We start from the raw sequence: 25296 nt of genomic DNA on the forward strand, positions 1-25296 counted from the left end.
AGTTTCTTTGTTCCTTTCAAAAGGATGGTCTTAAAAAAAAAAAAAAAAATCCTTCACTGGCTGAGCTTCAAACAGGACAAGCACATCAGAACCCTTATTTAATTTTCCCTTGTCTATTTTTTATTCAGGTAGTGGTAATTGTTGTCAAATGTAAAAACTATTTTAAACACCTTCTACAAAGATTGACTTCACTAATGATTTTTTCAATCTTATAGTCACATTAAAAGCTGATATTCCATCTGAAAAAATCTGAATTAATTAAACCAGAAGAAATAGGACATAATTCATTTATTATGGAATAATCTTCAGTTTTTAAAACCCAGGTTTCCCTGATATCTAAATATCTTTAAATAAATAAAATCTCACTTCGTAAAAATTTTACAAACAGCATTTGTTTGGACACATCTGAGACTACCTCAAACAGGCACTGAAATCACCCTGTGCAGAATGAAACAAAGCGCCCGTGCAAGTATTATGTATCATCTGTATGACATCCTAAACTTTGTTGCAGGATTGTCATCATTTTGTGACAACTGACACGTTTTAAATACAGTATGTGAGATAACTGTCCTGTTTATTGCTACAATAAATTGTAATATTAGGGAGAAAAAAAAAGAGGTTATCTTTGGATAGCAGAGCTCAGTTCGAGTCCAGTCACCGGACAGAAACTCATCTTCATGTTCCCTGGTGACATGGACACATGGACAAGTGTCCACATGTGTTATCTTTATCTTCGAGAAATGTAACACAACATCATCAAATTTATATTAACAGTCTTTCTTGTTGCTGCAACTTGCAGATTTTGGTTTGTTGTAACTGCTTTGATATGTGAAAGGAACAAGTTTTCATGATTTGTAACAAGAAAGACATCCAGTTAAAGCGTACAAATCCTTTTACCAGCTGCAACATTAAATGTGATGAACATAATAATTTCCCAATAATTATAATCTAATAAAATGATGTACATTAATGCGAAATGTGCCATTCTGCATAATGAGTGTTTTTACTTTTGTTTTTTTTAAAAATGCTAATTATCATTTTGAATGCTTATACTTGTAAAGAGCATTTTTACACAGCCATTGCAACTTTTCTTCCACCACTGCAAGTGAATATATTATGGCTCATATCAGAGAAACTTACAGTGACCCAACAAACTTTAATTTCACACCTGAGACAACTCATTGTGATATTTTACAGTTACTGATTTCAGAAAATGGTTTTGTCTTATTGTTGGTGCAGTACATGTGTAGACTAAGATGATTTGAATAGGCTACTATACATACAGTATACTGTTTCTGTAGAGGAAAACAAATTTGATCTCGTCTTGTTTCATTGACTGAACATGGAAGACTGTGGAAATGTGTCCTCCTGGATTAGTACAAAATTTAAAGTGTTTTTCATCAATCATAAACACGGATGATCATCTCTGACCATGAATTAGCAATAGTTTTAATACAGCTCAAAACAATTGATTGATGGAATACTGTAATGCTATACAGTAAACCATGCTGTACTGGAATCTATTTATTGTCCCTAGATTGCGCTTTTCATTTTAAAAAACCTATGCACTATAATAATACACAGTATGTGCAATCATATAGTGCATAAGAATTTATTCATTCATTTTCTACCGCTTAATCCCTGAGCCGGGGGGGGCAATCGGGCGAAGGCGGGGTACACCCTGGACAGGTCGCCAATCCATCGCAGGGCTAACACATAGACGAACAAACGCACACACGCACACACTCACTCCTATGGGCAATTTAGAGACACCAATCAACCTAAGCTGCATGTCTTTGGACGGAGTACCCGGAGGGAACCCACGCAACATGCAAACTCCACACAGAAAGGTCCCGGATGGGGCCCGAACCCAGAACCTTCTCGCTGTGAGGCAACGGTGCTAACCACCGTGCTGCCATGGTACGGAGTTTAAAACAGGTATAATTAAGAAATACTTACTGTTTGACAACTATCTATGAACGACAATTGCGTTAGCTTTTCCTCTTCATAATAGAGACCGGAAGCTGAAACTTAACCGACGTTCAGCTACGCAGCGCATGCTGAGTCCGTCGTCTACTACTTCTTCGTCGTCGTCTTCTTCTTCTTCTTGATGGTTTTTGGCGGTTGACTAACATCGTAGGCATTATCGCCACCAACTGGAATGGAGTAAATCGGGAATCCAACTTCGTTGTCCTAACATACTGAAACTAAAAATTGAACCACTTATTCCCGTTACTTCTTTATAAAAGATCGTGTAAATGATCCGATAAGTCATTTATGTTTAAAATTAGCTCCTCCCTCTCAGCATCATATTTTGGACAGTGAAGCATTAACATGTTCTTAAATTTCTTTTTGTTCATCTTACTTGAAGTATCTGTATAGATTTGAATACAGGTGTAGACCTAATGCTGACATTCTATATAATTATATATAACTGTTTCTGAATTCAACATAAAATCACTTTTTCACTCTTAGAGGTATTCATGGTTGTATTGGTAATAGAATAGTTGGAACTGGAATATTCCTAATTCTGTTGCTCTCAGTGTAATGGTACGTCCAAAGCCTTTTATTTCCCTTTTTTCATTTTCCCAGTAAGGCTTTAATGTAACTGGTGTTGGATGAAATTAACCACATAGTTAAGTGCCAGTTCATTCCCAGTGGCGTTTCTCCCTATTTCCACCTGTAGACCTGATGTTGGAATTGTTGGAATTGCACCTGAACATAATCTTAATTGAATGTGGCCTAATTTTTTGAGAGACATAGTGACAGTTGACATCTTGCCCTTCTTCTGCTCCACTCTGTTATGAAGACGCCTGTTCAGTTTCTAAGTGACGTGACTCTGCAGACCCCCTTCTAAAACCCTATCTATAAACATTTATAGAAAAAATGAAAGAACAAATTAACAAATACATTTTTTAGTTTATCAGTTGTTTTCAGTGAATTTAAATGACTTTCATTACAACAATTCAAGTTCTGTTAACTCTCATTTTTAACGTAGCAAACATGTTTAATTTAAAAATGAATTTATATATTTTGCAGTATCTGGTAAGAAAAAGAGTATGGGACATTTTAGTTATAAATGTAGCACATTCAGCAGATATGACAGTGAATTAGTTCTTTTCAAAATGTAAGGTATTTGGAGATATACACCTCTTTAGCTCCCATCATCAAGTGTAAATGTTATCTGGCTGATGTTATGTCACAAGCTGCTATCTGACTGTTGTCTTACTCATTATCGCAGGTTTATGCAAATATAATAAAAAAAAAATGACTGGCCTGGCTATTTGCAAATATTTTCTACTTCTTCACACCAGTGGCATTCTGTGTGTGCTGTATGGTTACTGTACAGAATGAACAAGCCAGATATAATGAGTTCATTAGTGAGCTTTAGAGTTACTGCTAGGCCAGAGCCAGACTTGTTGTTTCCTCATTTCCAGTCATTAAGCTGGACTCTTGATTCCAGCTCCATATTTGACACATGCACCCACTTGCAACCAAACTAAAAGAAAGAAAAATTATGAAAAATAAGGTGACAGTTTTCTAAAGATGAGTAGTTGTGTGACTGAAGATTTCTTCATTCCTGTCTAATCTGTCTTTAACTCAAAGTCGTCCTTTTGCCTGAGCAGGCTGCGGAAGACTTTCTCAGGGTACAGGAAGAAGTTTGTGTTCCTCTCCATGTCCTGAGCATTTATAATACGAGTGACCAGAGCTTGTTGTATGGCTGGAGACTCACAGGGGTGATGCTGTACATTGTGACTCACATTCCTCCATGGCTCAATGACTAAAAGACCCAACACGCTGGCTTCCTCCTCAGCGCTATGTCCGGCTGAACCGTTGAGTGTCTTTCTGTTGACAGTATCTACAGTGGTTTCATTGCTTCCTTTTTGCACATTAAGTCCAAAGTCTTCATTTGATTCATTTGTTTTGCTAATTTCAGCTGCTGAATTGGGTGCAGCAATCTCATTAAGTTTGTTAGTTGAGATATTTGGACTAACCAAACTAACACTAAAAGTGTTGTTACTTGAGCAGATCATATTGGCTGTGGTAGTTGTATTAGTTTGTGTTGGTCCCCTGGCCATTCTAGTTTTGAAGTTTTGTGGACCTGGAGCTGCAGTCTCCTGAATGTTTCTGTGTAGATAGGTTGTGTAGCCCCGAACCAGGTGCTTTAACCCTGTCTTATAAGAAAGACGTAGTGACTCAACTGATCCTGTTGGCACAGAGAGCAGCCGGGCCTGTTGGAATGAGAAATATGGTGATTTCAGATCTGCCCAGAATCACCAGGAATTACTATTGGATGAGTGAGCACCTCTATGATTGATGTATGGCATTGTAGCCTACTATATGTGTGGCTTTCATGCACGAGACAATGACGTTCCATTACACTTTAACTAAGTGTCTTAGTTGCCTCATGGCAGTATATCATAACCACTATTCCCTGGTTCTGCTGTACTGATAATGATAAAGTATTGCACAAAATTAATACATAGAACTTTTCCTTTTGGGTACTGATTTTTGCTGAGGAGATGTAATGTACAGATGAGATACAGTGAGGAACAGAAGTATTTGAACACCCTGCGATTTTGCAAGTTCACCCACTTAGAAATCATGGAGGGGTCTAAAATTCACATTGTAGGTGCATTCCCACTCTGAGAGACAGAATAAAAAAGAAAATTTCAGGAAATCACATTGTATGATTTTTAAAGAATTTATTTGTCTTGCACTGCTGAACATAAGTATTTGAACACCTGAGAAAATCAGTGTTAATATTTGGTACAGAAACCTTTGTTTGCAATTACAGAGGTCAAACGTTTCCTGTAGTTCTTGACCAGGTTTGCACACACTGCAACAGGGATTTTGGCCCACTCCTCCACACAGATCTCCTCTAGATCTGTCAGGTTTCGGGGCTGTCGCTGAGCAACGCGGAGTTTAAGCTCCCTCCAAAGATGTTCTATTGGATTGAGGTCTGGAGACTGGCTAGGCCACTCCAGAACCTTGATATGCTTCTTACGGAGCCACTCCTTGGTTATCCTGGCTGTGTGCCTCCATGATTTCTAAGTGGGAGAACTTGCAAAATCGCAGGGTGTTCAAATACTTCTGTTCCTCACTGTATTTATACTGCAAAGAAATAAAAAAAATGCATTTCAGTCCTGACCTGGTGGATTCTTATGTGCAGATGAAATGCAGCTCCTGTCAACCACTGCTGCATGGACACTGAACTCATTCTCTTTTTAGTGGTCATCCTCTCATAATGGTCAAGCAGCTCCAGTTTCAGCCACGTGTCAAAGAGCTCTGTAGTCTCAGCCATCATCTCCAGGTTGTTGGCAATGCCAGGGACCTGGCGAAGGTAGCTGTGGATAATCCAGCCAATTCTTGAAGCGCTGCTGATGCCAAAAATCTGTTTAGCCTGTGAACTCTGACCTGATAGGCGCCCCTCTGCTGATCCTTGTGCCCGAACCTAGAAAGAAAACAGAAATGTTGGAATGTGTAAATTTCAGTTTTGTCTTAGCATCATGCTTTGTGATACAAAAGAAATGCCTGTGTGCTGTGTAAAGCACTTTGAATGGCCTCTGTGTGAAAAGTGCTATATAAATAAAGTTGCCTTGCCTCGGTGACTACACTAGGAAGCTGATGTTTAACAGGCATAATGTTTACTGTGATCACCATCTTAGTTCATCATATTATTATAAATAAAAATAAATCTAAATAATAATTAAGTTTTTGTAAATTTATTCTGAGGTGGCAATGAATACACAGTATGTACCAAATTTCACAGCAATTCATCCAATATTTGTTGAGTCATTTCAATCAAACAATATAAACCTTATGAGGAGCCTAGGGGTCTCTCACATAGTTACACAACTAAAATTTTGAAGAAGATCGCTAAATTTCACAACAACATGCAGTATTTTTCACTCAAAGTGCAGGTATTACCAAAATGCAGAGCGTGAAACATGTTCCTTGTGGAGCAGCATGATATATAATATTTGAGCAGGTAAGGCCCTCAGGGTCAGGTTTCTGTTGATTTCTGAAAGCTGCACTATATTCTGAGCTTTTTGAACCTATACGGTGGACAGCATTCGATAAAGACATACAAACACTAGACAAAACAAAAAAGTTTTACCTACTTGTTGGGAAACTTGGTCAAAAAGCAGGGACAGAGCCAGAGCAACAACCCCCACCCCTCCATACATGACACTGCTGCTGTTGCCTCCCAGCTCTTTAGTCAGACTGAGGCTGAAATTAGTCTGCTGCTCCCGACTCATGCCCCGCTGTAAGGAGGCATATTGATGCTGCAGTGCTGCAGAGGAGTCCAGCGACAGGAAGGTGGTGAGGACTGGATCCAGGGAAATATCAGGGATTATGCTGGCATCTCGAGCCACAGAGAACAGCTCCTGGACCGTGGCTGGAGAAGGAAGACACAAAGTTTGACCCATCAAGATCATGACTATATGTGTTTATCAAACAGTGTGGTATGGTAAGTATAGATGTATGTGTGTGTGTTTGAAACAGATCTGCTTGTTGTCTGTGTTTCTAACCCTCTGTGTGTGTTTCTTTGCCCCAGTCAGAATGACGAAATCAACATACCAACCTGATTCTCCTGTGGGGGCAAAGTCAGTGGTACCACAAACACAGCTGTTATTTTGTTTTGCTCGAGTGGTAGTCTATTTCTTATGTAGCGCCATTTATAAAGGGTTTATACACTGTAATTAATTATTCTATTATTGTTAATAAATAATTTACCAATGTTTATAAATTATAAACAATTAATAAACATAACCTTTAGGTTACCAGGTAATCAGAATGGCATTTAGACTTAGACACAACTGCTGAACATTAACTTTAATGTCAATATGCAAGCAGTCACCTCACTGAGGGGTAGATTTACTGTTGCCTTCAGCAAACTTTCAAAATGGAAAGTAGAGCATGAGTCTATGTCCAATAGTGTGACTACCCAGAATTTGGCCTATACTGTTGTACATTCAAACAAGCTTGTACCTACACCCTGTACAGAGATATAGTAGTAGCAAATGCTTAATACTTAATGCATTTCATCATTATTTTATTTATATGTTACTTCTTTAATAGTTTATTACATGTTATAAAGTATAACAGAATTGTGTAGCTATCTGTCAACAGTAAATCCAGTTGTTATTTAAATATAGCCTATTATTTCTGTCTCGACTGCTGATACTGTTTTTTATGTTGGTATTTGTTCAATAAAAACAAAACGTTAAATTGAGGAGAAGAAGCACACACAACCAGCTCACTATGCTGTACTGTTCTGTACTAGCTCGGTGATCTTCGTTAGTCACATGACACTCGTCTTGTTGCCTAGTCTGTTGCTGTGTGACGTCATGTGCAAATCCTCTAAAATTAGTCCATGATGCGGAAGTAAATAAATAGAATTTTGCAGTCAAAAACAGGACAAAACAATCGCTTGCGTTTGAAACCGTTTATATACACAGTAATTATCGTCTTGCTGTCAAAAAATAAATTAAAGAAATACATATAGTCTCAGTGTGATTATATAATCACAGGATTTCCGTGTTGTTGTCATGAAGCCGTCACTGTCTCGACCTTGGACGCCAGGTCTTCACACAGAGCAGGAACGAAGAGGAAGTCTGGTCCTGCTTCACGTCGGTGAAAATAAACAGGTGAGTACGAAAGAATGGAGCAGGTACAAGGCACGTTAATGATTTTCTTGGCTAACTTACTTATCCGCTGGGGCTAAGTAAAACACAGTATTAGCAAAGTGACCTACAGATGGGTGACCAGTTACAGGAAAATCCTGAATAAAGGAGTCAAGACACAGGAATCGGTTTCATGGTGAGATGCCTTTATATCATGGATGTGTTGAGGAATAATACTTATTAATACACATTGACTAACATATTCATTCTATATACAGGGTACGTGGGGTCACTTAATGATTTAATGATAATATGACTCATATATTATGGCCTTAAGTATCAACTATGATAATCCTCCCTGTCCCATCTACTTCATAATCAATTTCCAGAAGATCTTAATGGATGGTGGAGTTTTACTTAGATGCTTTTATTTATAGATGAAGATAGATAAAGTTTCATTATAGAATGCAGGATTGCACAATGAAAGGTAATTGTAGTCCTTTCATGCTACATGCTCAAAAAATGTACAAACACATATTTGAATATTTTAAAGTAGAATATAATAAACACATTAGGATTCATTTAAAGTTGTGTGTTTAGGTACCTGGCTGGCACTGAGATTTGTGCAATGAGGATGAGTGTGTCATAGCTACACTGTGCAGACACCAGTGTAGAGATCACTCTGTACAGCAGTGCATACAAATCTACTGATAAATCAGAGGATGAAATTTTCATCCCAGGTAGTCCACCATTATGAGTCAGCGGACTGAGCGACGGGGGATACACGTGGACCAGTCAGACCTGCTGTGCAAAAAGGGATGTGGTTACTACGGCAACGCAGCATGGCAAGGTCTGTGCTCCAAATGCTGGAGGGAGGAGTACCAGCGGGTACGGCAGAAACAGATCCAGGACGACTGGGCCTTGGCAGAAAAGTAAGACCATAACTAGACCACAATGCCCAAGGGAACAAAGTGCATCTTCATGAAAGTGTCTGCAGTCATAGTTGGATGGTATCAACTTTCTAAATACTTGGTATTGTCCAGATTACTTAACTATAGTACTGCAATATCTTACTACCACTTAAAGCAGAAGACTGCAGATTAACTTGTTCCTTTTATAATTCTTTTTACAAAGAATTTTTACATTTATAATGTAATGCCAAAAGGTGCATCAAATTGCTTCCTATATAACTTCTCAGTGATACATTTTCTCAGTTTCTTTTGATATTCTCCTATCCACGCTTTGTATCCAACAGCAGAGTTGTGCATTTCACATTGCTTTCACATGGAATCCAATTGAATAAGTAAAATTTGTTTTTGTGCTCATCAGTTATACATGTGTCATAATAATTTGTTACACAAAAAGAACTACTGTGCATGAATTTGATGAGATATAATGACACTATTTGTAAGTGTTGATCGGTATAGTTGATAACTTGCATGTTCTGTCAATTCTGTCATTTCTTTGGTCCCAGGTTGCAACGAGAGGAGGAGGCAGCATATGCCAGTAGTCATGGAGTGCAGACCCAGTCCCACTCCCAGTCCACAGCACCACACCCAGGGCACGCCTCTCTAGGGCCCTTTTCCAAGTTTGAGGAGAAGAAGACCAATGAAAAAACACGAAAAGTGACCACTGTCAAGAAATTTTTCAGCCCTTCATCACGAACTGCTACCAAGAAAGGTATGACATTAGCACAGCATACAGCCCAGTACACTCTACAGTTTGTTAACACTTGTTTGTTGCCCAGCTCAGTGCTTCATGCTTTGCCTGTGTAGGCTAACTTTGTATTTGTTTGCTATATTGACACTGGCACATCAATCTTTTTACTTACCACCTGTTTCACACTGTCACAGTTGTTTGATTATTTGATTAAACAGCTCATCCTTTAAGCACAAAGAGTTGGAGCTGGGAAGCAGTTAACCTAGGTTAGTATAAAGTATATGTAAACACAGAGGAGCAGCTGGCCCGACTTGCTCCAAATTAGAGCTGCTAGAGCATGGCTGCTAGCACCTCTGAAGCTTATTAAATAACATAACTTGTTTTTTTTAAACAGTACACAAACAAAAATGTGAAAATGGCAGTTTTTGTTTTTAGATGAATTTTGTACTGGAACAAATTCCTCGCAACAATAGTGACAAGGACTGCAGTGCATTGGGAATCAGGCTTTCTACATTGCAAGCAGATTTGAGTTATTCCCCTGAAGTGGTTCATAGGTTTTGCTCTATGTAGATACAGGTTACAAACAGGAAAGCGACCTAAAATGTATCTTTCTCTAAACATGGTTCTTCCTCATCAGAAACCCAAGAGGGCAAGACACCCAGTCCATCTATTAGCCGCCGTGCCAGCTTTGATACAGACCAAGTATCCAGGGACTTTCTGGACTTCTTGAAAAACCTCCAGAAACCAGGCCGGGAGATCCATAAGCAGTGTCGAGTCTTCATTGTGAACATGTTAAGCAAGAAGGTCTGTTGTGCTCAGAAATCAAGGAGTGATCTGAAATACAGTTGCATAATAATAATCTTTATAATGACAGGTCAACTGCTAAACATTTTCATGACCTGGCCCTTGTTTACCGTAAGCATCTTCAGGCTAAGGTGATCATAAAATTGAGCTTAATGAATCTTCCTTAGCGTGAGAAGCGTGTCCCACAAACATCAAAGATGATCTGAGAGTAATGAGTGCCTCCTGTCCTCTCGTAAGAGGCTCCAGAACCTGCAAGAGGAAACAAAAACTACATGATTAGGTCTATACTTTTATCATGAACCGTAATGTTCTTTGTTAAGCCAATTAACATTAAAACCAAACAAAGCATTATCATCAGGACCACAGACATGATGTTAAGAAGCTGTTAACAGCATGCACTTGCTCTTAGGTGCTGCTTTGGGAAGTGCATGTATAAATTTAAGAGAATCTCTAGAAATGCTCTTAGAAAACCTCTAAACTTGGATGGATCATTCTCAGCTCTATATGACCTTTTAACTTGCAACTTGTATTGACAGGATCTCGGTGCTGATGAACTGTCGGAGTGTGTTCAGGATTTCTACCAGAACATGGCTGACCGCCTAATGAGTCACTTTAAAGGTTGGTTCAGAGAAGCTTCTTACCTGAAATCAACAACATTCAACAACTGTGTCCAGAAAGCACAAATTAGTTTTCAGTAGAAATGAAGTTGAAACTCCACAGTCAGTTTTACAGAGAAGGAGAACGTATTGTTCAAAGCTCAAGACCGTTGTCCACCTGACTGTTCTAACTAATGTGGTCTGATAAATCATTGTTCATCAGGCTCTTCAGACTCTGTGGAGCAGGTGATGGACCAAGTGGAAAAGTACATCATGACTCGTCTGTATAAGAGCGTATTCTGTCCAGAAACCACGGATGATGAGAAGAAGGACTTGGCCACACAGAACAGGATAAGGTGGGCCTCCCTGGATTCAAATCAGGATGTGCTGTTTTCATAATACACAGTTTAGTGGAAGTGTTAGAAAGCATCACTGCGCATTGGTTCTCTTTAATCTTCAGCGGTCTGTGAAAACGTCTGTGTGTATGCACTCAGTGTGTTTGCATGGTCAATTACACAATAGCCATTTTTAGCAGTGTTGTCCATGTTTTTCTTACATGTGAATGCGCAGTGGCAGCTGCTGACTAGATGTGTTTGTCATCCAGTGGGGGACTGACTGTAGCAAATATGCATAGTTACATCATATGCAAAAAAAAAAAGATTTAGGTTTACTCCTATGAACACAAACTGTATTCTTTGTGTTGCAGGGCCCTACACTGGGTGACCATCCAGATGCTGTGTGTGTCTGTGGATGAAGAAATTCCTGAAGTCTCTGAGAATGTGGACAAAGCAATAACAGGTCAGAGGGTGTGTTTGGACATCCAGTTAATTAAAGTCCAACTGAAATTAAATTAAATTCCTTTTTTTCTATTTAATATAAAAAACTATAAACAGTAAAACAAAAAAACAGATAGTTTTTGACTGCAAAAAGGGATGAGCCCAAAATGTCTAATGTGTAGAAACTAGCTAAACGTGCAGTTAAATTGGCAGCACTCTGTGGTTTCTAGATGGTGCAGGTAGTAAAGACAGACACTGTACAGTGAATATAAATATTTCCTTTCCTTATATTTTAACTTCGATTCATAACAAAGTGCTGTACAATGAGTCTCATTCACTCTCACACATACTATTAGAGTGGAGGATGACATCTCAGAGATAGATGTCTAAAAACCAGAACTATCTTTATAAAAGTATCTCCGTTTGTGAATTCTAGATATCATTGAGATGGACTCGAAGAGGGTTCCTCGGGACAAACTTGTGTGCATCACACGCTGTAGTAAACACATCTTCAGTGCCATTCGGATCACTAAGAATGAGCCGGCCTCTGCTGACGACTTTCTCCCTGCACTCATTTATATCGTACTCAAGGCTAACCCTCCAAGACTTCAGTCCAACATCCAGTACATCACTCGCTTCTGTAACCCCAGCAGACTGATGACTGGAGAGGATGGCTACTACTTCACCAACCTGGTCTGTTTTTTATTTTTCCTCTCTTACTTTAGTGCTTGCCAGAGCCAGTGTCACAGGGGTACTGTAGGTGCAAAGCCAGTGGCTAATGAGACTAATTATTAACATTGAGCTGTGAGGGTTTTACCTCTGCAGTTTACCTTTATCTGTCAAACCCATCAACAAATATTTACAATGTCTCCTGCTGCTGACAGAAATCTGAGGAGCACCACTAACTCCATCAATGTAAAGGTGCAGGTCAATCGTCATGTTATCAGTAATGGCATCCTACATAAAGTCACTGTTGTCTGCTGAATTTTAAACTTCTCAACCAACTCTCCACCACAAAGCAAATAAGCTTTCCAAAAATGTCAAACTATTCCTTTAATGGGAGGCTGTCTGCTTCTGTATGGACCAGTGTGAACTTGCTGTCAGACTCTTAGATATCCTTTTCTGTTGGTGTGCCTCCTTTGTCTTTTTAGTGCTGTGCAGTGGCCTTCATCGAGAAGTTGGATGCTCAGTCCCTCAACCTTTCCCCAGAGGAATTTGAGCGCTACATGTCAGGCCAGGCTTCACCACGATTCAACGGCTCAGAGGGTGACTGGCCCCACACTGGCTCAGCACTTGGCATAACAGCAACTAACCCTGTCCTGGCTCAGGTCAATCATAATCTGGAGCTGCTGTCGGGCCTCAGCGGCCGGCAAGAAAGGCTAATGGAGGCTGCTCAGAGCCTGCAGGCCGACCTCCTCTCCTGGTCCGACAGCGTACAGCGGGAAGTGCATGACATCCGGGAGAAATACCCTCTGGAGATCCTGTCTTGCACAGTTCCAGCCATTGATGCCAACAACATAGACAATGACAACCTGCCATCACCCCTCACACCCCAGGTGTTCTCTGGGTAGTGGAGTCTCCGAAGGGAGGAAAACATTTCAAATACAGCAAGGGTACAATACACCGGCTTTGATAAAATATAACATCCCACATGCACAAATCTCCTGAAGACTTTGGAGTCTCATTTTGCTGCGCCGCTTCTGCACCTTAAAGGTATAGGCTGTGTCTGAAATCACTTCCTATTTACTGCATCTATGGTCCACCATTTTCATTTGAGCGTCCAAAATCTGAGCAGGTGCATTTTGGAAATGGAAGAGTACTGTCAATGACCTATACACTAATTTCTGCTAACAATCCCATATTGCTATGCTCCACATTTTACAGGTTAAGGAAAATGACTGTTAAGCACCTCTATAGCTGCTAGAGAGTATACAAAGTGATAAATGATTAAAATGTGTCCAAAATCGCAATTTACTGCTCACTACTGTTTGTGCACAGAGCCACTCTGGAACAAGCCCTTTCACTTAAATTTTTTTTAAGCACATTCTGTATGTTGTAACACTGTACTGTATTTTTAGAATTTATATATAATATATACTTATGTACTGTGTGTAAAAATGGACTGGTGCTGACTGCCTGTGGACACACTACTGTGCTACTACTGGCTTTATTTTTGTGTTGATTCATGGCTTGGTGATCTATTTAGTATTTAGAGTGTATAATATCACTATTCTTGCAGAGGGATGAGTGAACATATAAAATATTAGATTACTGTAAATGGCCATATTTACTCAACTGCAAAGACAGTTGAGACAACATGCTGACAGGCTAACTAAAATGATCCTGTTAATTCTTATAGTTAACATGATTTTAACATCAGTCATTGGACTGACTTTTTTACTATAAAATGATATTATCTGGTTATAGACAACACTTTTAGTTTAAATTAATTTAAAGTTGAGGAATCACCTTAAGGAATAAGTGTGGTGATATTTGTTTTATTTATTAAGACCAAAACCAACAATTAATTAAACCAGTATGAGAGACATTTCTGTTTTTAAACCAAATAAACTGAGTACATATTTATGAGCCATTTTTAAAGACTTGCATCTTTCAGATAAGCCAGTGAGCTACATTGGAGCTACATCAGGGACACAGTGGAGAAGAGAAAGACTAATACATTGTTGGTTTTGGTCTTTTCATGGCATTTGTTAGCAGTAATAAAATACAGAAGACACCAGCTGTATCCTTCAAACTGATTCTGAAATGTGAAAAGCTACCAAAATCAACCATAAAGCAGACTTATGAAAATGAATTAACATGTAAACATCTCATATTTATGATGCAGTAACAGATCATTCATTTACAAGTGTTTAATGACAAAGTGTCCATCTGATTTTCTGAATGTTGGTGTGGTCATACCAGTCTTTTTTTTAACTGCACTGTATGATGTTAATTGAAATCTAAATAAAATCTGTGTGACATTATTACTTGGGTGCCTAAAATTTTTGCACAGCCACAGACAACACACACTGACTGCTCTGCTTTTCTTTAAGATCATTTCATTTTCCCGCAAATGAAAACTGCAGTGTGGAGGAAAGTAACTTAAGTACATTTACTCACTATTTAAGTACAGTTTAGATGTACTTGAGTATTTTCATTGTATGTTTTATACTTGACTCCATTTTAGACATTCAGACACTACATTTTCTCACAGTGATTAGTTATTAACTGTTTTTCAAAATAAGACTACATTTTAAAATGTATGATAAGCTTATAAAGTACAATTTCTTTATTTTGAAAATGCACATATAGTAAAGTGCAGACCAGGGTGGGCCTCAATGGAATCCAAGTTGTAAATACCATATTAGCACAACCTCAGCAACCTCAAGACATCACTGTGATGAAGACCTTGTAGTCAAAAACATCCGTGCGACATGTTCTGAGTTTATAAAGTGCACCACTTTCTTTTTTGCATGTGATTCTTATCAAATAAGCAACGTGTAACGACATTCCTCGTCATATTTCTGATGTCTTGCTGTGAGACATTTTCCCTCTGAAAGCCTCAGATGTTTTAATATAATAACTGTTTGAGCCTGAAAGGGTTGACAAAAAAGCAAAGATTAGTACCAATAAAATAATAATAATACTACTGACACATTGGTATCGACAATGTAATATACAACTATGTGTCAGTCATAGGAACCATTTTACTGAAGTACCTTCATTAGATACTTTAAGAACAATTTGGTGATAACACCTCTGTGTCTCTACTTAAGGAGGATTTTGAATGCAGGACTTTTACTTAAATAAATGTAAATGTTCTACATGTGCTAAGAAAAACAGCTTCATCAAGATGTAATATGCAATATACTGTTTATTCATTTTGATACTGTTAGGTGATGTGAGGGATTTCTGGAGTCTGAAATAGCAACTTACTTTCTCCACCAGAGGCCTCCAATGTGCAAAAGTGACAAATGCAGTTTTAAAGGGCCATTGTCTGAAGTCACTCAGCTGTAAACAGCAAGTCATGGCTTCTCAAGGAATTGTATTTTTCTACCTAAACAAACATCTATTATTTGGGGAAGAATTTGTCATTGGTTTAAACTAGAGTTTGCATCCATTTTTTTCTTACAGTGTTCTCATCATACAGTATATACATAATACAAGAGAAATCAACTGCAGTTAATGTTTATACATGCTTACATATATATATGAAAAACAAATAATGAAAGCTTTATACATACAGTAAGGCATAGAATTTATACAGACCTAACCTAAAGGAATTAGTATCAAACATCTGTCAAATATTTGCACCGCAACAAAGCAAAGAATTCAAAACCGTTTATAGTATATACAAAAATACGTATGCAAATGCCCCTAGGAATATTTTATTAGAAAAAATAATAGGAATCTCATCAGGAGGACATCACGTTATATTTGAAACATGCACTTTCCGCAAAGAGTTTTCAGTTCAGCGGTGGGACACATGTCTACTTGTTTTGTTGTTGTGTTTGGGGTAACTGACTCACTGAGAAAAAGCAGTTCTTGATGCAGGGATACTTGGTCTACTGTGCTCATTGGTTCTTGTTTAGTGCCTCAAATTGTCACATGTGCACCGCAAGCATCTGCGGTCATCCCGAATGGGAGATGTACAGTACAGTTCAAGAATCGTAAATAGACCTTATACTCTCCGTCTTTCCCTCTGCTATCACACTCGCTACACTTTGGACTCACTCTCATTATTGGCAATGTCTCCATTCCTCTCAGTCTGCAGGCTCTTCCTCTGGTTGTCCAGGCTGGTCTTGGTCTCCTGACCCTCCTGCTCAGACTCCGGCAGCCCCTGCTGGCTCAGCTTACTCACCAGTGACCAGGTTAGGGGCAAGCGGGAGCGACTGGTTATATCGGCAAGCTCTTTGGCACTGCAGGTGGGTGTGTTGGTTTCGTAGATGTCATGAAAGCTGTTATAGTCCACCTCATAAAAGCCGTCCTCTAGCGTCAAGACGGGTGTGAAGCGGTAGCCCCATTTGATCTCACTGCTCACGTATGAACTCCTTGCCTGGCATGTCATACCTGGAGAAACAATGCAACAAGGGTTAAATGATTATGGTATTTATTCTTAGTTTTGCTTTTACTTGCCCAGGTTTTTAGAAATTTGTCTGTCAGAGTTCTTTCTCCAATCCCATTACATTGGTTTTAATTGAAATTTACTTGTGCTCACTGAGGGTGTCATCAGGAATAAGCATGATATGGATGCCATGGATTCAGGGAGCTATGTTGCTGTAACTGTTTTGTAGCCTATATTTGTTACTATAGCTGTACAGATAAATATCACTGAGTTAATCTGATACTGAAGAAAAATTAAAAACCTCAATTCTCAGGCATGTTTAGCAGTTCTAAGGAGCATCTGTCTTTCTATGATTACTAAGCAGATTTATGAATGTTTATTTGGATATCAGAGATAATTATATCTTCAGGAAGTGTAAGTCACACTGAATCTAAAAATAGGTGGATCGTGTGTGTGTGTGTGTGTGTGAGAGAGAGAGAGATTTTGGCGGACTTATTCCTCAGAGAAGGAGTACAATTTTCCACAGTAATTGCAGCAATCGGGTGCTAATTGCTTCCAAGAGCTGTGTGTGTAGATCAGCCAGGCACATATCAATAAGTAAACTTCCTTTTGTTTTCAGAACGCCTGGACGAACCCTCTCACCTCCACTCAGTCTGCGCCCCCTCCACCGTTCAACACTCCCACAGTCACTATAGCAAGATTTCAGGCAGCCAGTTTTACAAAGATGAGAGTATGCACCCTGTTGCCAGCCATTCTTATGTTCAAACATCTCTGCAAGATGATCAGGTTTTGCTGTCTGTAATGACATCGTCTGTTCAAACTGGCTGCGAAGAAATCCTTTGCAATGCAAGTCAAATCCACACTCAGTTGTCTTTGTGCAAAAATATATTCAGATGTTTATGTGAAGCTACAGTGAGGCCTCGACTGCCTAGGCTAATCAAACGAGTGAGTATCTTCTAAAGTTAGGACTTTATGAGTCCTCTGCCATGACTCAGCTAGAAAACAGTCCACAGAGACACAAGGAGTGAATTTTACATTAAAAAAAACCTTAACCCCGGAAGATCTCCACTTAAATTGACTAACTCAGACTAACTGAAATGATCATTTATATTAGTTTATAACTTTACAACACATTGTAAATAGCGTAGCTTGAACAGAAAACTGGTAAAGATTAAGTACCTCAAAACGGTACTTAAGTAAAGTTAATTACATTGAACTGCTACTTCCTGATGTCATTTACATGCCTCCAGCAGCTGCTTTAGAACATGCCACTCAGACATTAAGCAATTTGATAATTTTATTATGTCTGATATTGAGACAAATGAACATATACTAGTTTCTAATAGATAACGGGCATCTCGACACCATCTGCTCCAACATATTAACATGTTTTATTTGTGAATTTTAGGATGGGGAGAAAGTATTGGGTGAGCTACACATTACACTTTAAAACTTGCAGATCCTGTCATTTCACCCATAGACAAACAATTAAATTTAGCATGTGTTACCACCACAGTTGTTAACATGTGTCTATAGTTCCCTATTTGTCGTTTATGAAATGCACAGAAAATGTTTATGTCCGTGCCCTTAAATTACAATTAATAATTTAGGTTTTGATAAAACAGAGCCAAACACACCAAACCAAAACAAAAACATTGTGCATGATTTCAGCATATACCTGTCTATATTTCAGTCTAGACCAAAGAGGTAGACCAACAGAATAACATTGCTTCCCATGGCTAAAATATTGTAAACATGTCATTATGTTTGTTACAGTAAACTGAATGAGATTAACAAAGAAATGTGAAAAAAAACACCCTTATTGACATGCACAGTAATAATGAAGTAGGTGTTCACCTTCTGTAAATCAGAGGTTATTGTGGCCAGAAAACTTTATGCATCTGATGACTCACCTGTGGCCTCGACCATCCCCTCCAGAATCACAACTATTTCCAACTCTTCCTTGGCCAGATGAGCTTGTGAGATCTCCCAGAAAGGGCTGTGCTGATTGATTTCATGGCAGATGATGAGGGGTGACACCAGGAAAAGTCTGTCATCTCCCGTGTTGTAACCCACATTTATGTCTGTCTGGTTTAAAGGGATGAACTCCCCTTCCTTGGTCTGCTTAGACTTGATAAGCTTGGCCCTGATAGAAGCCTCCACGATGTGCGAGTTTCGGAGGTCTCCGACTCTGAACATCAGGCACAGTCGTCCATCTCTCATTGAGATGACCGCATTGGTGGAAAACACTAATGTCTCAGCTCGCTTCTTGGGCTGCGAGATCTTAACAAACATGCAACCCACCATGAAGGCATTCACAATAGATCCCAGCACTGACTGAACTAAAAGCAGAACTATTCCCTCAGGGCACTTGTCTGTGATTACTCTATATCCATAACCAATCGTGGTCTCTGTCTCAATGGAGAAAAGAAAAGCTGATACAAACCCATTGAGGTTATTGACACATGGAGTCCACTGGTTGTCTGTTATATGGTCCAGATCACCGCGGAGATAAGCAATAAGCCACCACATGAAGCCAAAGAAGAGCCATGTCACCGTGTACACCAACACAAAGATGAAAAGGTTGAACCTCCATTTGAGATCTACCAGTGTGGTGAAAATGTCTGTCAGGTAGCGGTATCTCTCACGAACATTCCCGTGATGGACGTTACACTTCCCATCTTTCTGGACGTACCGCTGGACCTTCTTAGCCCTGTCAATTTCTGCCAGCCGTTTAGGCAGGTCCTCACGGGCCTGCTTTGGCAGCTTGGGCTGTTTGATGATGGCTGGGCTCTCTACATCCTGCTCCATGGGGTTTCTAGGTGGATTCAAACCTGTAAGAAAGGGCACAAAACAGTTACTATGAAGAGGAAGCATGTTGTTTTTGCTTTCATTGAGCCCAAGTACAGATAATGAAGATTTTCATTGGTGGAAAGTAACTAGGTACATTTACTCAAGCACTGTACTTTACTTAAGCACTTCCATTTTTTCCTTCTTCATGCTTCTATTTTGCTACGTTTAAAGCAAAATATTGCACTTTCTACTATGCTACATTTATCTGACAGCTGGATTTAATGGTTTCTTTCAAAATGACAAGCTAAAACTTGAGAAGAACACTGCCTTGATGTATAAGTAATACTAATAACTCAAACATACGTATAACCCTAACCCACTCTGTCGCATATGAGTACTTTTAACTTTAAGTACATTTTGCTGCTAATAGTTACAGTGAGGAACAGAAGTATTTGAACACCCTGCGATTTTGCAAGTTCTCCCACTTAGAAATCATGGAGGGGTCTGAAATTCACATTGTAGGTGCATTCCCACTCTGAGAGACAGAATTAAAAAAAAAATTCAGGAAATCACATTGTATGATTTTTAAAGAATTTATTTGTCTTGCACTGCTGAACATAAGTATTTGAGAACTTGCAAAATCACAGGGTGTTCAAATACTTCTGTTCCTCACTGTATGTACCTTTGATTCATATTTTAATCACCTTTATTTGGACAAGTATGTTATACACAAGGAATTTGTTTCCAGTACAGAACCAAGACAACACAACCAATGGCTCTAACCATTGGGGGCAACTTGGGGGTTCAGTGTCTTGCCCAAGGACACTTCGATACGTGGACTGCGGGCACCGAGATTCAAACCTCCGACCCTCCGGTTGGGACACGACTGCTCTACCCACTGAACCACTGTCATCTGCTCCTTTGAAGGAGTTTTATTACTTGTTGTCATTACTATTTTAAATGAAAGATCTCAATACTTCTTCCAGCACTGGAGACTTAGTATATAGGTGGGATGTCATCTAACAACAGCATAAATTCAAGCTAATGCTAGCCCTACTATACTGCACTGCTATACTGGCACATTCACAGTCAAATTTAAAGGTGTCTAAAAGTTGTCCTAACTTTAAAGCCACACAGCCCTGTTTTGCAGGTTAGTTTAGCTCATACACTGAAATATCAAAGTAGCATTTTCAGATGTATACACTCTGGAAGCCGTTTTGGAAAATCTCTGTTTAAAGAGAGGGAAAATGCAGTTTTGTGCCTTCACTGACCAGTGACTTTGACTTTTCTTCTTTGACTGCCAAAATCAAATCAGCTCATCCTTGAGTCTAAGTGGAGGCTTGTGCCAAATTTGAAGAAATTCCCTAAACGTATTTGTTCCTGAGATAGTGCCTTCACAAGAATGGGATGGACAGACAGACAACCAAAAAAATAATGCCTCTGGCCACAACTGTTTCAGGTGCGGAGGCATAAAAATGGCTCAAAGGTGGATGTAGACTGAGAGGTAGATACACAAACAAGGAATGCATTCAAATAATATCACAAACAGCCGAGGTGCAGCCAGTATCATCACCACGTGAGTTGAGTCCAGTATGCAGATTCACTAGTAGTACTAAACTGTTTCAGCATGAAACTGTGTGGCCGCAGTAAGGCAGAGGGAAAATGTGTCACCACCTACACTGTCAAAAGCAAGCAACACTTTGTCACAGTCACTCCTGCAGTATAGAGTGTGTGTGTAACATTGAATTAAGGTTGTAAGGCTTTGTGGGTGCTTGGGAGCTCCTCAGCGCCCACAGGGAAATCATACTGTGGGGTGACTATATATGAAGAGTAAGATAATTGTCCACTGAAAATAAATAGAGGATGGAAAACTGTGACAAAGCAGAGATTTAATCATGCCCACTTCTGTATTGAACTTTCTTGGTTTTGTGACAGTCACCTGAGCCACTCGGAGGTTTCGTATAGTGATACAAAACACTTCATTTTTCTATCACCTTATGACCTAACAAACACACAGGAAGTTTCATGGCTGTCACCATCCAGTATAATACACCCCGTCTAACTACTCAGCTCTGATATATTTTTTTATATTACTAAGGCAGCACACCAGTTCCACACACCAGTATTTACTCTTTGACTCTCACCACCCACTGGAGCACAGTTTTCAGGACCCTACCCAACTGGGCTGAAAACATTCCCACAAGGGCAGAGGGAAAGGAGAAGGAGCACAAACACATCAGGGAAGCAAGTCAAAACCATTAAAGATCCAGAAAGAACTCTTCTACAACACACAGAAGAAAATAACCAAAAACAAATTGTCATTCCATGCAGTGCCGGAGTATCTGAAAAACTCAGGAAGGTCTTGAATTAAACACCACATCCTTGTGCATTTCAAGCCCAGCTACACTCTGAGATATCACCTGGTTCACCCCAAGGACAAAGTACCCTGACATAGGCAGAGCAATGTACTGTAGTATACTGTATGTACTTCAGTGCATTTAAATACCTGGGACTCCACACCAGTCAGTAACTAAAGAAGCTTCTCTGATGAGTGGTGCAAGACACTCAAGCAGGTCCAGTTGAACTACTTTTAGCACTTTGTATTAGACAAAAAAGGCAAAGTAAAGGTATCAGCATTTTACGGAATTGTATAAATAAATATTTCACCGATTCATTGATATTTAGACAGTTATCAGAAGATTAATCCATATGGAAAATAAGGTTCTCTATTCCTTCATAAAACCATGGTAAATTTGCTCCACCTCAGACAAATGTCTTTGAACACTTTTAATATTTTAAGGACATTGTTCTGATTGACATTCTTTTCCTTAAATGAAAATTTCACTCAAAATTTTTTAATTGAAATTAATTATTTTTACTTTTCATAAATATAGGATCATAAGACTTGTACCATTATTACTCCAGGAGCTAAGTCTAATACCACCAGGGTAAAGATAAATCCACCCATCGCCAAAAAAAAAAAAAAACCCGCCGGGATTGTTATGCGATCCTTCTGATGTGGCTGTCACATAAAGAGTATTTTTCTGCAGTGCTGAAGACTGTCAGATCAGAGCAGATCTTCTCTACTCTGCACACAGCCTAAGCCACCATCAGTGTTTTTACCACTGGAACAAATGGCTGTGTTGAAGACGCTGTGCTCGCTATTCACAGGGGAATATGATGAGCTTGAGCAGCGCTGGTTTCCATGGCAACACACAGCTCCATCTACCAAGTGCTCACAATATAGCAGGATGAGGCCACAGCATTGGATAACATTTGTCTGTTTCATCTTGTTTCAGAGGGTCTGAGGAAGAACAATGTACTGCATCTGCTTTGGGCATAAAGCTGTCATTCATATCACATCTGTTTTTTTTAAATAGCTCTAATAGATGAATATCAGTGAATAGAAACATAATTATACAGGTTTGTTTCAAAGCACGTTTGTTATAATTGTACTGACAGTAAGGAAACAATGAAGGCTGTTATGTTCAACAGTAGTTTTAATTGTTACTAGTGGTTTAGTTAACTCTCACAGGATTTAGGGAAGAATTTAATTAAAGCAGCTATAGATGTTAATATATTTTTATATTACCAATGGATGTTGTGAACTCAGAGATAATTATCACCAGATTCTAATCTCCTTCAGCCCTACAGGGGAGTTTGACGTCTTTCAGCACATCTTTTGTTGTTGTTATATTCATATTATTCATCCAAAATGTCATTATCCTGCTGTTCCAGAAAGCCACTGAGCCTTTAAAAAAGAAATAAAGTGCATATTTATAACTTATTTTTAAAGATTCATGTCTTTCCAGGAACCAGTGGGCTTGGGGCTGAAGTCTGAAAGTACTGAGCAGTGGAGTATCTGATTGTATCTTTTCATGGGATTTTGTTGAGATAAATATATATACACATATGAGTGACAAATAAAAGGAAAAACCAGCATAAAGTGTCTGAGTAAGGTGTTAGGCCACCACGTGCCACCAGAACAGCTTCCTTGCACCTCGGCATTGATTCTCCAAGTCTCTGAACTCTACTGCAGGGATGAACATTCTTGCAAAAGATATTCCCTGGCTGGCTCACTAACTTTACCATTCATCAGGGGGCACAAATCAGAGTTGAAGCAAATTTCTAAATCCCATTAAATTAGTAATTAAACTAAAATGAATGACTGGAGGTCATTGCATGCAAGATGATCTGTTTCACTGGTGATTATACAAGTCTGTGTTGAAAAGTCTGCAGCAGGATGTAGTGTGGATGAATGTGTCAGACAAACCCCGACTCAAAGAAATGTCTGTTGATATGGGTGAGATGTATGAAAAATATTTGTAGACACTAATTTTATTCATGATTCAGTTTGTATCTTTCTTTTTCATTATCTCTGCTCTGTGGGGGAGCCTGTTAACAAGATAGCTAGATCCAGATGTGGCCAAAATGGAGCAGAAGCCACATGGGGGCACATGCTATTTTTAGGCAATCAACCAGCTGAGCACAGGAAGACTAGATGTCACATTCTAAATCTTTTTAAATCTTACCACAGTATTTCTCCAGCTCTATAGAACTCAGTGAAATGTAATGTTTAGTGGATGAAAACTAGCCTCATTTAACAACTGTATTCTCAAAAATGCAGCAGTTGTTATATATGAAAACTGTTATACTACTCAGTATGGCACATGAAAACCAATTATCCACTCCATCCACTGTGACTAATCAGTTCATCCAAAATGTCCTCACACTGAAAAGGTCATGAATTAGCATGTTAACATTAGTTTTGTCAGCTAGGTAGTGCAGTTAACTAGCCTAAATGTAAAGTGAATATTTTGTAACATCAGGTGTTGCTTTATCACCTGTGTTTAAGTTCAGACTTAGATGAGTACTAACTTATAGATCTCCAGTAGCAAAGTTTTACACATCACTAGTTTAAAAAAAGCTTACACCTCACAAACTACTTACTCTCCATGTATGAAGACATAAACAAAAACTAATTAATAACTACATTTACAAAATATATATCTTTTGTGCCTAGAAAAGTAAATTTGGGAACTTGTTCCACAGTGACTTCCTGTTTACATATTTGATTGCTCTTCCTTGAACAATGCTATAGTATGTTTCTGAGATGCAGAATTGAACATTACTACTTAAGCCATGTTTTAATGGCTCTTCCAGGTTTTGATTTGATTTGATTTGATTTGATTTATTCATTCAAGCATGTAAAACAGTTGATATGTCAACACATGTAATTTCACACATATCCAACAATAATAATCCAATATCAATTTACTTATACCTAGTACATGCTTGAACGGAGTAGGAAGAAGTTAGACTTATCTAGTCCTACCCCATGACATCATCTTACAACTTTTAAGTCCTAAGCAATATCTCTACTGTGAGATATTAACTGTGTGAGACATTGCAATTCAAGCATCAACACTGTTCACTGTGCACATATAAGAATATGTATTGTAGAAAAAACACTAGTATCTTTATACACTATATGGAATGTAACATTAAGGTTGCTGTATGACTGCAGCACAAGCACTGTTTGGAAATTCTTATCTTACTGGGACACTGTTTAATGAGATAAAGAGTATAGCCTTCAGTCAGTCATGGTGTGATCACTTATGTACTTATATGGAAATATAATCTTCACTTAGATTGACTCATCAGCACTGTCTTAGTTAAATGTACTAATAAGGAGTATAACCTTCAGTTCCAGTAGAAGTGAGTGTGTGTGTTCACTCTTACAATGACATGTATTTTTGGATAATACCGCTTCCCATGAAGGGAGTCGCAGGAGGAAGCAGAAGATTTGAATACAGTGGGATATAAAGATGTCTGGAACAGTTCCACTATTTTATACTCATTGAACTTGTAAGGATAAATTTAAGTTTCTCCATTATAACAGGATGTTCACCATTCAAGTGTGTGCGCTTCTTAAATTAACAGGATGTACTACTTTGGAATTAGGGAGT

The 25296-nt window shown here is 38.8% G+C and overlaps 4 protein-coding genes across 7 annotated transcripts in view; 1 reads left to right on the plus strand and 3 right to left on the minus strand.

Annotated features, from left to right (window-relative positions):
* The window catches only part of ttc3 (tetratricopeptide repeat domain 3), a 31399-nt gene extending 29284 nt beyond the window's left edge, over positions 1-2115 (minus strand). Inside the window, exon 1 of the mRNA XM_020598474.1 lies at positions 1960-2115. The gene's annotated coding sequence lies outside the window, so the exon portion shown is untranslated. The remainder of the gene's footprint in view (positions 1-1959) is intronic.
* A 1447-nt stretch (positions 2116-3562) lies between these two features.
* Positions 3563-6473, minus strand: LOC109959366 (uncharacterized). The gene is made up of 3 exons (XM_020598651.1): positions 6126-6473; positions 5153-5455; positions 3563-4232 (listed from the first exon to the last, which is right to left on the minus strand). The coding sequence occupies exons 1-3, from the start codon at positions 6441-6443 to the stop codon at positions 3585-3587; spliced, it is 1269 nt and encodes a 422-aa protein (XP_020454307.1). The 5' UTR covers positions 6444-6473; the 3' UTR covers positions 3563-3584.
* A 997-nt stretch (positions 6474-7470) lies between these two features.
* Positions 7471-14579, plus strand: rabgef1 (RAB guanine nucleotide exchange factor (GEF) 1). Of its 3 annotated transcripts, none has more exons than XM_020598648.1 (9): positions 7471-7655; positions 8376-8563; positions 9106-9311; positions 9928-10094; positions 10631-10712; positions 10914-11046; positions 11397-11488; positions 11903-12159; positions 12618-14579. In XM_020598648.1, exons 1-9 carry the CDS (start codon positions 7557-7559, stop codon positions 13035-13037), a joined length of 1644 nt encoding a protein of 547 aa, XP_020454304.1. In that variant the 5' UTR covers positions 7471-7556; the 3' UTR covers positions 13038-14579. The 3 variants fall into 3 exon arrangements, with proteins under 3 accessions (XP_020454304.1, XP_020454305.1, XP_020454306.1); XM_020598649.1 differs by having other exon boundaries at positions 7571-7655; positions 8372-8563; positions 12618-14578; XM_020598650.1 differs by lacking the exon at positions 7471-7655 and adding an exon at positions 7663-7827 and having other exon boundaries at positions 8372-8563.
* Positions 14580-14824: 245 nt separating this feature from the next.
* Positions 14825-25296, minus strand: part of kcnj6 (potassium inwardly rectifying channel subfamily J member 6) — a 25138-nt gene continuing 14666 nt past the window's right edge. For both annotated transcript variants that reach the window (XM_020598367.1, XM_020598368.1), the window contains exons 2-3: positions 18448-19368; positions 14825-16539 (exon numbers count right to left, since the gene is read on the minus strand). In XM_020598367.1, coding sequence (XP_020454023.1) covers positions 16187-16539; positions 18448-19368 — 1274 coding nt within the window. In that variant the 3' untranslated portion in view covers positions 14825-16186. The remainder of the gene's footprint in view (positions 16540-18447; positions 19369-25296) is intronic.

Source organism: Monopterus albus, unplaced genomic scaffold, assembly GCF_001952655.1.
Source record: "Monopterus albus unplaced genomic scaffold, M_albus_1.0 scaffold38.1, whole genome shotgun sequence".
In the NCBI taxonomy this organism is placed as follows: Eukaryota; Metazoa; Chordata; class Actinopteri; order Synbranchiformes; family Synbranchidae; genus Monopterus; species Monopterus albus.

Excerpts from the sequence above, each read along its gene's own strand:
- LOC109959366 (XM_020598651.1), bottom strand. The coding sequence starts at position 6,443 with ATGATCTTGATGGGTCAAACTTTGTGTCTTCCTTCTCCAGCCACGGTC. Across the intron at positions 5,456-6,125 it reads TTGACCAAGTTTCCCAACAA|GTTCGGGCACAAGGATCAGC; the intron begins GTAGGTAAAACT and ends TTTTCTTTCTAG. Across the intron at positions 4,233-5,152 it reads TGCACATAAGAATCCACCAG|GCCCGGCTGCTCTCTGTGCC; the intron begins GTCAGGACTGAA and ends TCATTCCAACAG.
- rabgef1 (XM_020598648.1), top strand. The coding sequence starts at position 7,557 with ATGAAGCCGTCACTGTCTCGACCTTGGACGCCAGGTCTTCACACAGAG. Across the intron at positions 8,564-9,105 it reads GACTGGGCCTTGGCAGAAAA|GTTGCAACGAGAGGAGGAGG; the intron begins GTAAGACCATAA and ends CTTTGGTCCCAG. Across the intron at positions 12,160-12,617 it reads GCTACTACTTCACCAACCTG|TGCTGTGCAGTGGCCTTCAT; the intron begins GTCTGTTTTTTA and ends TTGTCTTTTTAG.